The sequence below is a fragment of the Eupeodes corollae genome, chromosome 1 (genome assembly GCF_945859685.1).
Source record: "Eupeodes corollae chromosome 1, idEupCoro1.1, whole genome shotgun sequence".
NCBI classification, from domain to species: Eukaryota; Metazoa; Arthropoda; class Insecta; order Diptera; family Syrphidae; genus Eupeodes; species Eupeodes corollae.
The window spans coordinates 88,623,951-88,638,140 of NC_079147.1; the positions used below are offsets into that span (position 1 = coordinate 88,623,951).

The 14,190-nt window shown below is 32.2% G+C and overlaps 1 protein-coding gene across 6 annotated transcripts in view; it reads left to right on the forward strand.

Annotated features, from left to right (window-relative positions):
- LOC129954228 (C-terminal-binding protein) overlaps window positions 1-14,190 on the forward strand; it is a 39,442-nt gene that overhangs the window by 4,446 nt on the left and 20,806 nt on the right. For 5 of the 6 annotated variants that reach the window (XR_008782666.1, XM_056067996.1, XM_056068001.1 and 2 more), the window contains exons 2-6: window positions 3,698-4,507; window positions 4,595-4,900; window positions 9,343-9,603; window positions 9,676-9,816; window positions 9,902-10,127. Coding sequence is in view for 5 of the 6 variants with exons in the window: in XM_056067996.1 (XP_055923971.1) it covers window positions 4,310-4,507; window positions 4,595-4,900; window positions 9,343-9,603; window positions 9,676-9,816; window positions 9,902-10,127 (1,132 nt within the window). In the remaining variant the exon portion in view is untranslated. The remainder of the gene's footprint in view (window positions 1-3,697; window positions 4,508-4,594; window positions 4,901-9,342; window positions 9,604-9,675; window positions 9,817-9,901; window positions 10,128-14,190) is intronic. The other variant, XM_056068000.1, reaches the window with a different exon arrangement.

A 14,190-nucleotide genomic window follows, 5' to 3' on the forward strand; every position in this document is an offset into this window, starting at 1 on the left:
CTTTGTGAATTGATAAGCTTTTCTACGATCGATCACAGATTCTTATTTTATCTGCTTGTTCAGAAATCCAATGGGATCAATTATGCTGATCAAAAAATAATTACAAAATAGACGAAATAGATTTTGATTTTAACGCATGTTTTCATAGAACCTTTGAAAACGCCCTGCTCATGCTTTATGTTAGGGTACCCTTTACCATTGTCATCTCAAAGGATGTCTTGCGAATCAATAAGGCTAACATGGTTGATACTTTCTTTCAAACAACAAATGTCTGATGCTTGTAGATTCAGTAAGCAAATAAAAACTGACTTTAAAATGCTAGAGTAAAAAAAAGGAATTATTGTATTTTTAAGTCTTAGCTTATACCTACTTTTTCTTGGAATGTTCTGCAGAAATAAGACCCATTTGCTAAACAAAACTAATGCCGAAATTCAACCAAAACTAATGTATAAACTGTTTCATACAAAACCAATTTAATTCATTCCACATACATTGTTTGGTATTATAGGAAATTATCTGTTTTTAATTTAATCTTGACATTTTTTAACTATCATATAACGTGTTTAAATTTAGTTTGCAATACTCAAATTATTTGATAGAGAAACTATTGTTTAACATGAAACTTTTTTATAATTATTTTAGTTGCTATTTTTTTTTGACGACTTTCGATCTTATTTATAAGATTTATAGTCTAGTCAGATATTAGCTAAATATTTCTAAATTATTTTATACTGGTTAAAGTCGATTCCCGTATCTTGTAAGTTCCACTAATCTTTAGTACTTGTAACAAACAAATTGTATTAATTTTATTTTAAAAAGGAAAGTTCTATAAATAATACAGTGCGCGCTTTTAAAGGTCAGACAAAGTAACTTAATGAGACCCTCAGGTCTAACTGACTGCACTCTTGTTAATTCAGACTGTCAAAATCAATTTTGCCCTAGTATCCAAAATGAATGTAGAACGCATCTGAAGATAACCGCTGTTTTTATATTATTTTTTCTTATGAGGGCTGCCTATTGCGAGAATTGAAAAAAAAAATTAATTTTCGTGGGAAAGTGATTTAAGAATTATCTGTTCGAACTGTCCACATGATTGTAAGTCCCCTGATTTTCAACCTTTGCTGAAACATAAGAACCATTATAGTTGGTTGATTTTCGATGAATGCTTTCTTTAGATAAAGAAAATTGCAATGCTATAAGCTAAGTAAAGTCCAACTTGCCTTTTGCCAATTGTATAGAAACCAAGTTCCTAAGTGACACTAGAAATTCTAATCCATCTGATTATTCTCGATAAATTGAGCAAAGCAAATATGTACATACAGTCAATCAAATTCATATTCGTACACTCTATTCTATTTTATACAAACTTAATTTTTATCCAAAATTGCATTTTCATTCAATAAATTTGAATTGCCAATTTTTCTTAAGCATTAACTTCATTTATGCAATTCATAAAAAATTAAGTATGTAATGCATTACCAACGTTATTGGTCATCGAAAAATATTGTACTAAGAACTCACATCAAATTCATATTCGTACAGTGTTTTCTTTATTCGCAAAATCTACTTTAAGTAAGCATTAAAAAAATGTCAAAAATATTTTCATCATTTTATTGTTTTCGTAATTCGATTGTGTGTCTTCAATTTATAAAAAAAGTAACAATTAAAAAAATGGGGAGAAAACAGTGCGAAACATGGGTTGAACTGAGGAAAATGATAATAAAGTACCATAATGATGGTAAATCATTAAAAGAAGTATCCGACCTTGTTGGCAGATCAAGACCAACTATCCAATCAATCGTAAAAAGGTATCGTTCCGAAAATCAAATCGAAAATAGGCCAAGAAACACCACACGGAAATTTTCAACTCGCATCATAAACGCCTTATCATGCGCAAAATCAAGAAAAATCTCCGGATCAGTGCACCAAATTTGCTGAAAAGTTGCGACAGGAACTCAACAAGCAGTTTTCATTCGCGATCACGGTTTTAACGCTAGAGTTACCAGAAAAAAAAAACATTTCATAAGTTTAAAAAGGCTGAATTTCGCAAAAGAGTACCAATCAAAGGATTTTGCTTATTGGAAAAACGTAATTTTTACCCATGAGCCAAAGTTCAATATATCTGGCTCGGATGGACGACAAATGGTTTGGCGGAAACCCAATACGGAGCTACTTCCGGAAAATAGTGTCGCAACTGTCAAGCATGGTGGCGTTTGGGGTTGTTTTTTTCAGGGATAGAAAAATTACATATAATTGAAGGAATTATGGACCACAAGAAATATATAGAGATTTTAAAACTAAATTTGGGTGAAAGTGCACGTAAATTGGGACTGCAAAACCAGTTCACTTTTTACCAGGACAATGATCCCAAACATAAGGCACATGATACCAAGTTGTGACTGCTTTATAATTGTCCTAAGGTCATGGAAACTCCCCTCAATCACCGGATATTAATCCTATCGAAAATTTATGGGACCATTTGGACCATTAACTGAGGAAACTGACCATAAGGAATGCAAGAGAGCTTAAAGAAGAGCAGATTCTGCAAAATAAAATATCTAACGAAACAACGAAAAAACTTGTCCAGTCCACGCCTAATCGACACAAACATGTTATTAAGAACAAGGGTTATGCTACAAAATATTAAAATTTGCTTATATTTATGTTTTTTTACTGCGCTTAATGAAATGTACGAATATGAAATGGTTACTTGTTATTTGACTCTTATAGTTTGTGTTATTGAATGTTGTTTGTTTGTTGAAATATGGCGTTTCTCTTGTTTTAGACAATAGATGGTATTCAGATCTCTAATATAAGAAATAAATTAAATTATGATAATGAGTGTTTCTTGACAAATTCGAAAAAATTAAGCTGCTGTACGAATATGAGTTTGATTGACTGTATCTGCTAGTAAAGTAAATCTGGGTTTAAAATTCAAAGAAAAAGAAAAACATGATTTCCAGATTCTATGATATTAAATTGATGGATTATTTTACTCTTCAAATTTTGCAACCTTTGTTAAATATCGATATTAAATTGATCGATTATTTTACTCTAAAAATTTTGCAACCTTTGTTAAATATCGAGACTTGGGGATACTGCTGAGAATCGTAAAATCAAAAATTCTTATTCTAGGAGACCACTGATCCCAGATCAGATATGATCAATCGTTACAAGTAAACATATGTTAAGAAAGCTTCTTAAGAGAAATGGAAAAAAATATCACAGATTGTCTACATCATCTTTATTTTTTTTGTCTAGTTTAATATTACAAATTTTAGAAAACAAATAGGCTACATGTATCATCATTATATCTGCAACTCTGTCTCCTACCATCAAATATACTACTAAGGAGTTTTCCGATGCGGTTTCTCTAGCTTTCTCAAATCTACCTAGTTTCAAAATAGAAACACCGCACTTCTCAAGTTCATAGCAATATTCAGAAGAATTTTTAGTTTTACGGTTTTTATGCAATCACATCACTTTTGGGCAATTTTGGCAAAAACAAATAACTTTCTCGATACACTTCGAAATGTTTATGAAATCCCTACAGTTCAACTGAAATTTGTTTTTACTCTTCAATCGTTCGTGTATTTATAATACCGACATTTGTTATTTTAATAGTTTGATGATTAAATTTATACAAACAGTTATTTTTCAAATGAATCTAATTTTTATATTTCTTTTTTCATTGCAGTTATTGAGGCATTTCACCATGAAGGGATTCGATCGCGAAAAGCTCACCCTTCATTTTTAGCCACACGACGATTTGATTTGAAATTGATACAAATGAAAAAAATAAACTAAAATCAATTAAAAAAAATAAACATTCAAATAAATAATAGAAGAAAAAAAACTCCATTAAACGGATATCACAAAAGAAAAATACATTTTGCCATCATCGTCTTAAGTGAATTTTCTATGTTCGCGCATCAAAAAATAAACATATATAATTCAATATATATTTAATAAAAAGAAAACAACCGACAAAAACATACACAACAAAATAAATCAGGTTATAGAGAGCACAAAATAACACCACTCATTTTATAGATTTGTCAACATTCATTCAAGTGAAGTCGACATTTTTAATTCCTTCATTATTCTGTTAATTTTTGTTTTCAAACATTATTTTTTTGTAATAATTAAATTTAATTTTATTATTTTTTGTTTTAATTATCATACTTACACACATACGCTCGCACACACACTCTGACATACACACAACCTCACACGAATATACAAAAACAAAAACTCTCAATCATTACATCAAAATAACAGAAAACATTAAAACAAAATTGCTTAAATCATGGACAAGTCTATGATGTTACCATCAAAGCGATCGCGCTTAGACGTTAAGGGACCGTTTGCTAATGGGCCTCTGCAGGCACGACCGCTTGTTGCTCTGCTAGATGGCCGGGATTGTTCGATTGAAATGCCAATACTTAAGGATGTTGCTACAGTTGCGTTTTGTGATGCTCAAAGTACATCTGAGATTCACGAAAAGGTAAAATTTTTGTTTTGTTTTGTTTTTTGATTATCTCCACCATAATCCTAAAATTGTGTTTATTAAATAAAATTTTATTTTCTATAGGTTCTTAATGAGGCAGTCGGAGCCCTCATGTGGCACACGATCATTCTTACAAAAGAAGATTTGGAAAAATTCAAAGCACTCCGTATTATTGTACGCATTGGAAGTGGTACGGATAATATTGATGTAAAAGCTGCGGGTGAATTAGGTATTGCGGTGTGCAATGTGCCTGGCTATGGTGTTGAAGAAGTTGCCGATACAACAATGTGTTTAATCTTAAATTTATACCGAAGAACCTATTGGCTTGCTAATATGGTTCGAGAAGGAAAGAAATTCACAGGACCCGAACAAGTTAGAGAAGCCGCCCAAGTAAGTTTTTTTTTTTTAAACTATTATTTAGAAAAACTTTTGCAAGAAATTAATCATAAACGATCATAGACATTTTTTGAGGAAAACATTATAAATATGCGTATAAAATCAACTTTACTTAAAAGCAAAGTTTACAGAGGATGGAATAAATTAAAAGATTTATAAGAAACATGATAAAAGAAGGTTGTAAATCCCTTTTGACTTGCCAGAGACCGAACATCTTTTTCATGCATATTGTAAAAGTATTTTATTCAAAATTAACCCAAAAAATTCGGTTATTCTCCTTTTTGTTCAATTGACCACGTTTTTAAAGTATCGAAAATTGGGCGAAACCACTTTTCAAACAATATCTACCATGGCCTCTTCTTGCTTTATTTATCGAAAGAAAAAAAGCTTTAATATAGGACCATTCATTTTGGTTTCAGGTTGGTAGCGCTGACATTTGTCAAAATTAATTGAATATTTGCAATTTATGATAGTGGATTGCTTAGCAATCGGATAAAGCGTTACAATTATTTAAAAATACTAGAAATACAATTGTGTAGAAAATTGAAGAGAAAGAGAAATACTCACTGATTTCGTAAGTCCTGTGTATCATTGTGTGCCTGCGGCATGGCAAATCGGGTAGTTGGTGATTACCTAAAACTTGGCCAGCAATGTAACTTTCTTGCCATGTCAAAGTTCTTGCTTTACCTCTTCGTGGTGGCCCCCGGGCAATGATTTGATTATCCCTATATATATAAGTTAGCAAAACTTGCAAGGGTGAAGTATCCGTACTCTTCTGGATAGGTTACGGAGATTAGCACTCTTCGTAACTGAACTCCATCCCGCTACGAAAACCGAAATTACGCCTCAGATAATTAATGATTACTCGTTGACGACTTTTGGCTATTGTATGGGACAAATATTGGTTTCTGGAATGTGAGGACGCTTCTGGACGCAGGAAGTGAAGGTCCGCACAATGCCAGATTGCTCCAATTAGAGAGAATTTATGCGGTATAGTATAGATCTCTTAGGGTTAAGCGAAGTGCGATGGTGAGGATCGGGCAATTACAGTCACCGACACGTAACACTGTACTGCTCTACTCTGGTCACGATCTAGGAAACGCTAGAGAAGCTGAAGTTGGGTTACTCCTTACAAAAACTGCAATCAGGAGCCCTATTTCGTTGGAGCCCCTTGGGGAAAGGCTTATCAAAGCTAGGTTTCAGAGTAGAGTACGACCCGTCACCATTATACAGTGATACGCACCGACGGAGCTCGCATCTGATGAAGAGAAAGAATGCTTTTATATTCAACTAGGAACCCACAAGGGATCGAAGAGATACCGTTGCATAGACTCAAAGAGATTTTTTTTTAGTTCTATGGTTAAAGGTGTCATTGGTCCGTATTTGATTGGCATATCTTGGGATACATTAAACAACATAAAGCATCTTGCACATGAGCTACGAACTGCGAACTGTGTATGTTCGCATATTTTGACTCTCCTTTCACATGAGCTTTATATCTATTCGCAGACAGCGACGAATTCTCAATTTATAATTACCCTTTTCAACAAACAAAACAAGAGTGGTATAATTTTGAGGTTAAGTTGAGCGCGAACAATTTATTCGTTGCAGTGTGGATAGTATGTGGAACGCGAATAGAGTTTGACAGTTCGTAGCAAACACACTGCAATTCGTTACTACCAAATTGTTTTTACAAAATTCTCTTATTATAGGGAACAAAATGCAAATTTTATAATCCTAACATAAGTTTGAATTGGTTTCTTATAATAAAAATGTGTTTTTGTTTGAAATTGACTTTTTGATATGTATAAAATCACGTTTGTTCGTCCATTCGTTCATTCGTTGTTCGCTCTCATGTACAAGGCTCTTAAGAGATACCGACCAAAAATCATAATGGGCCAATATAAGCCGTTCGAAGGGTGTGTTTTAGACGTGTGGTTTTCAATGTGGCAATACTTTTTTCTCGAGTAAGTCTTTTTGACAGATGTCACTTGATTTATTCCCAGTTTGATTTGCTATTTCATAATGTATAGACTTATATATAAATTAAATTAGGTGGTGCAACAGTCCGTTGCGAACTAGGGCCTAGTGATTTACAACTCTCAACCATTCCTGTGTGCGATTACTGTTGTCAGAAATGGAAGGGTCCTACAGTTTTAAGTCGAATCCGAACAGATTTTGAGAAAGCACTTTTCATGACAAGAATTACTCTTGGAGAATTGGTCAAATCCTTGCAAGAGACAGTACCCGTGAAAAAAAAAACTTTAGGTGGCAAAGGCAGGGATCGAACTCAAGACATCTGGCATGACAGTCCAACACACTTACCATCATGCCAATGTAAAGACTTACTCGTCTAATATTTGGGCGACGAATCGCCCAGCAAAGTCTTTAATTCGAGTAACCTTTGATCGGTCTCGCACTTCTCTAACTATTGTATAATGCGCCTTCTCAGAGACGCCGTACAGTGCACATCAAAGATGCTATTGCTGCTTGGGAGCAAAGTATCGAAGAAGACTCGAATGAATCAATCCACTATCGCTCGCAAAAATTGGAGATGATCCCATCCACTTTAGGGAAGATTCTGCGGAAAAATCGTGGTTTGAGACCTGCCGAAATCCAACTCGTGCAAAAATATATACCGAACGAATATCAAGCCCGTCCCACGTTCACAGGAACAATTTATTGAGCTATTCAGCTCATTTTGAATTGAATAGAGAATGTTTCTTCAAAAATGAAGCCTGCCATAATGTTACAGTCATAGTAAAAATTATAGGGATATGAATTCGAAGATGTTGATGTGGACAACAAGACGGCGCTACATGACAAAAATCCAACGAATAAATAAATGTATTGAAGGAAACTTATCTCACATCGTAGGAATGTGGCGTGTCCTCCGAAATCGTGCGATTTAACAAGGCTGAAGTTTTTTTTGTGGCTTTAGCTTGTCTACGTAGATAAGCACGAGACCATTGACGGCGGGCGGTATCTCAGCCATAACTAGACGAATGTTGGTTTTTAACACTGGAGTACACGCGTCCTATTTTTGTACACCAAAGCACGCGTGGCCTACTATTGTAGAACGTTTAATAATGTCATTATTTTTTTTATTTTAAGACCATAAATGAAATAAACACCCGGACACGGTCTAATAGGAAAGCACGCCAAAATTACGTAGAAGAATTCTTCTTTAACGATCTAAACGATCTAAATCATATCAGAATAATCAGCCTTTCACGTACCGTAAGGGACTCAAACTGGTTTCATTGAGAGATTAGGAGGAAGCTTCGGGATTCATGTGGTATCACAAAGGGCCATTAAACTGGCCTAAGTGTGTCCTTTTCCATCTTGGACAGGCATTTTAACCTAACCTAACCTAAGTCATAATTACACCTCCAGAGTAAAGAGCGCACCAAACGGTGTCTTTTTTTTGGATGTAACGGCCTCTCTTAAATCACTTAAGGATTCTTAGAACCCCAAGTACGAACATTTTGTTTATTAACATACATGGGCTTCGTCGCTGAAGAATTTTGTTTGAAAAATCGCGTTCCACCGCCTGTTGTTCAAGCACCCATACGACGTATCTACGACGTTGTGAATGGTCAGCTTGCTTCAGTTGTGTGAGCTGGACTTTATATGGATTTCAGTGTAGATCCAAATGCAAAATACGCCATAATGTGCCGTAAGACTGTCCTAATTCCTGAGAACGAGGAATCGACACAATAGGGTTCTCGGCAACACTTTCACGTACGGCAGCGATATTTTCAGTGGTAAAGGTCTAAAATATCTATAACCAAACCAGTCTCTTAGAATTTCTTCACAATTTTGCCAATGGCTTGCGTAGTTGGACGACCATAATCTCCTTTTAAAGTACGATATGTTGCTGTTGCAAAACCACCATTTTTGTAGTAGGTTTTAATAATGTGTATGTTTTGCGAACTATTTTCGTAAATGTCAGACTTTCAACTGAAAAAAATAAAATTGGTTTACCAACTTAGTTTGACAGATGTCGAATTAAAGCCCTATACTTTTGAAACCGCAAAATGGATAACCCAACAAATTTCAAGTCAATCGGTGAATGCTCTCCAAATAATAAGTTATAAAATGTTCATTTTTCATTGTGTGTACTTCGCTTATCAATCTTTACTTTCGATACCGATAAATGAATCACCTTGTTTAACTCTAAGAAACAGTTTTTGGTTACTATTAACTATCTTAGGAGCCAGTTGAGGAATTCTAAAATTTACCTTATCTGAAAAATAAATACATCTGTTTTATTTTTCACAAATAACTCTTACAAAATGTACAACTGTCCAAGCTTAGAAAAAGCGGCCGGTAGGGGGTGGTCTAGTTGAATTGCTTTCATTTTCTGTGCTAATTTGAATCATTTTTCTTTCATTTTAAAATATTCCTAATTTAATTCTCTTTTTTTTTTAAAGGGATGCGCCAGAATTCGAGGTGACACTTTAGGATTAGTTGGACTAGGAAGAATCGGATCTGCCGTAGCCTTGAGAGCAAAAGCTTTTGGTTTCAATGTTATATTCTATGATCCATATCTTCCGGACGGCATTGATAAATCCCTTGGTCTAACACGAGTCTATACATTACAAGATCTTCTATTCCAATCAGATTGTGTGTCGTTACATTGTACCCTCAACGAACACAATCATCACTTAATTAATGAATACACAATTAAACAGGTAAAATGCAAAACTATAAAATTATAAAAAAAAAGATTAAACTAATTAAATTAATTGTTTATTGTATTATAGATGAGACCTGGTGCATTTTTAGTTAACACTGCAAGGGGCGGTCTGGTCGATGACGAAATGCTGGCGCTTGCACTAAAGCAGGGAAGAATAAGAGCTGCAGCTTTAGATGTTCACGAGAACGAACCTTTTAATGTATTCCAAGTAAGATTGTAGTAAAACATCTTACACCTCAACTCCACTTCTGAATTATGAATTTTACTAACAAATTGCTTTTTTTGATTTTCAGGGAGCCTTAAAAGATGCTCCAAATCTTATATGTACACCACATGCAGCCTTCTTCAGCGAAGCATCTGCTACAGAATTACGTGAAATGGCAGCAACTGAAATTCGACGGGCGATTGTCGGCAATATTCCAGAAGTTTTGAGGAATTGTGTTAATAAAGAATACTTTATGCGAACACCTGCAGCTACAGCAGTTGCTGCTGCGGCCGCTGCGGCAGTCTACTCCGAAGGTAAACTACAAATATTATCAAATCCAGAAAAATGAAAAATAATTAAAACAAAACAAAAAATAAAACAAAAAAATTATATATATATATATTATACAAAAATTTTAAATTCTTAAGTAAAAAAAAAACAAACAAAAAAAGAAAAACTTGAAAAACAAAAATGAAAAAAACAACAAACAAATGCAAAACAAAAAAAGATAACACACACATTAAAACAAAAACAACAAGATCCTTGTAAAAATAACGAGATTTCCATTTAAATTTTCTTTTTTCTTTTTATTTTTAAATATTGGAAGTATAGTGTTTTATTATTTTGTCTTTAATCTCAATTCAAAACAAAGCACCCCCAACAAGTAAACAAATCAAATAGATGTTATTGTTTTTTTGATTTGATTTTTTAATATAATTTTCCTTATTATACATATCAATTTTTATTGTAGAAACAAAAAGAAAAAGAACACAAATCAAAATAAATAAATATTCATTGATAGGTCAAATAGATTTTTTTAGGGCTTAATTTTTATTGCTTATGCATAGCATATAGCATTGCGCTTAGGACAGAACAATAATATGATAAATCACGATGTATGTGGTTATTTTTTCAATTAATTTGCAAATTCACGCAACACACGCACTTAATATACAATATTTTTTTTTGGTTTTAATTTTTCGTTGTCTATGTTAACAAAAACGAAAAACCACACATTAAAGTTTTAATTCAAAGAAGCAAGTAAATGAAATGTTATGAAAACAAGACCAAACATAAAAATCTAACGGTGTCATAAAAACTATCAAGAATCTTTTGCATTAAAAATACGCTTTAACTTCAATTTTTATATTCAAATATTTTTGTTCTTAGAAGAAGAAATTTGATTAAATGTTTGTTTAGCTATTGGTTTGGAAACTATACAACAAGTTTTGTTTTTAAGAATTGAGATTGTAATATTTCTGCAGGAAAGTAAGCTACGTTGCAAGGTGAGGTGCAGAGGGATGGGCATTGAAATGTTTTTAAAACGAAAATAATCCCACAAACGTTTTAATAAGAATTTCGTTTAGTTACTTGTAGATTTCTGTAACTTATTTAAATTGTAACATTTTGCTTTAACAGACGAATCGATCATTTTCGTCTTGTATTTCTCTAAATCAACAACAATTTTTACAAAAGCCTTCTTCCACATATCGACCAATCATTGAACTCAAGAGCAGGTTTTTTTTAATTGATTTATTGTGGAAGAATTAAGTTTACTTACTCGAGTGACATTCTTAAGATCTTACAATTGAGAATTTCTTTTCCTCGAAATAAGTTTTTTCTATCACTTTGGCTGTGCTTTTAGAATATTCTGTTGTAGAATTTTTTAAACTTCCCAAACATTTTAGAAATTAATTATTTAAAAATTCATTATTTAGTTAATTTCCACTTTTAATTTTCCTTAATGGAAGAGGAGCAACACATCTTGGATTAATGATTTCACGATCAAAATACATATGTTTGCTTAAATAAATAAATTAAATTTCAGTCATACTTCCCTATAAACTGTTTTCCCAAAGCCAATTTCATCCTCGTGTGAGGGGGGCAAATTTCAACTATGATTAATTCTTCTTCACCAAGTTACTCTAGAGCAATTTTGTTTTTCGGATCAAAAAGTGTAAAAGTGAATACTTTATGTGTCAGTTGAATCCTCTTATTGGCTAAAATTCAATGTTTTCAAAAAATCCTTAGGCAAAAGGAATCAAATTTGCATGCAAAACCTCCTTATAAATTTGTCTTAGCTGAGTTAAACTTATGATACATTTGGAGCGCTTTCCTTTGTATTTGATTCTTCCAACAGACAAATTATTATGGTTTTTTTTCGTAAACGCCATTTCCTGTTACAAATCCTTATTTTTGTTAACTTAACCTTGGTTTGACATTACACCGGCAGAAATATCTCAAATTTCAAGAAACTTTTTGTGTTTATTTTTCTAATTTTGATTTAAGTTCTTAGACATTAAATGTTCGTTATTTGTTTAAACATACATCACAATCATTTAATAAGTATTTTGTTTTTTAATTTGCCATGCAAAAAAGAACATTTAACATCTTTTTTGTCGTATTAAGTATACATAAATAATTATGTCCAAAATAATAATGTTTGTATGTTTCCAAAATCAAAATTATAGCTAATAACCAACAGATATTTCAATTGAGAGAGTACAGGAAAATAAGAATAACAAAAACTAGACAGAAATTAGGACAATCATTATCGTTTTCTTTTTTTTTTTTTAAATTAAAACTCGCAAACCATATTAGTATACGAATTTTTTGTTTATTATTATTTATATGATTTTAATTAAAACAAAAAAGATAAATTAAAAAAACAAAACAAAAAAAAAATATATGTTTGATTGTTGTTTTTGTATTCTAGTCTTATAAAATATGAAATATATGAATATAAAAGAATAATAACATTTTTACTTTTAAGCCTTTGATTAGTACACATTATTGCATATACATATATATTTGATTATTTTCTAATTATAATAATAATAATGTGTTTAAATGTATGTGTTTGTCCTAAAAATATGTCATCCTGTACTACTGTAGAAAATCTTCTGATTTAAGGAAGAGTTTTCTGTTTTGTTGCATAAAAGAATAATTTTTGTTTGTAATTTTGTAACCCAGTGATTGTTTTCTTTTTACTAAATTTGATTTAATACACTTCAAATTTCAAATCAAGTCTTTTATAAATATGTAGATGTAGTGCGATTTTATGGTGAAATTTTTAAAGAAGCCAATTAAAAAATGCCGATCATACTTTGCACCCATTTATTCTTCATGTGGGCTTTGACGGTTCGTTTCCCTCGAGCAACAATCTTTTGCCAAATAACCAAATTCTGAAACTTTTGAGCATCGCTAAAGTTAGTTTTTCTTTTTTAAATTTGTTTACAATTAATTGAGAGTTATTTTACAAAGTTTTACATTCGAAGACTTAAGAAAAATATATGCCTGGACTGACTTTCATTTTTAGACATTAAAGAACAGCAAATATGAACAATCCAATGAATCCTTTTGTTTTAAAGAGATAGATGTTCGTTCTAAATGGTTTTATTTTTAAATTCATTGAATTTCTTCATTCGACTATTTTTGTACAATTCAAAACAATCGGATTGAATAAAGTGTTAAAAATGTCATCCTGATAGAAAAACCACTATTTTCCGTATTTAAATTTTCTGTTTATTCATATTGATATCTATTGAGAGAATTTCAAAATTAAGAGTTGTATTATGGTTCACAAACATCCTAACTGATTAAGACCCAAATAAGTTATGTCCTAATGTCGACCTATTCGGAAGTAGTTGTTTGCTACTACAACGGCATAAATGGATTTTGGTCGATTGTTCGCCTTGATTCGGATGTTTATTTCTTTCAACTCAAAAACAAAATAATATATCGAGCCCTTCCCGCCAATTTATCGTAAGCGCAAAAATAAATTTTATCGTAAACAACAAATCAAAAACTTACTGCTGGTCCTTGAAACAACTTGTACCTATAGTCAGTATTGAAAATTATTATATTATTAGTAATTACAATAACCTTCAAGTCGATAAAATGGCGGGAAGAGCTCGATGATATCCTCACTGAATAATTAGAACTGATACGACATTAAGGCTACCTTATTAGCTTCGATGTCTAATAGCTCTTATTTTCGACCATAACAAGTATTTTATTTTGTAGAAGTGCATATATGGCCAGTTTTTGAGTGTGAAGATTGGGTTTAACCCGATTTAACTTAACAACTTAGGTGAATTAACTGCGGAATAACACAAGATATTCAATCTTATTAAAGTTTTAATTTGTTTTTTCAAAATGACTGAAGAACAACACGTCTCGGAGGCAAAGGTGGTTGGCTTTTGAGTAAAACGGTGAAAAGGTTCTATTTCATTGGAATACTAACTTTCGTTCCAAGATCTATGTACTACAATCATAAAAAGAGTGATTGGTTAAACATTAAAACCCAATTTTTAGACGCTTTCAAGTAGACAAAAATAGCTTTTAGAACAGCTGAATACAGAAGAAATCAATTAC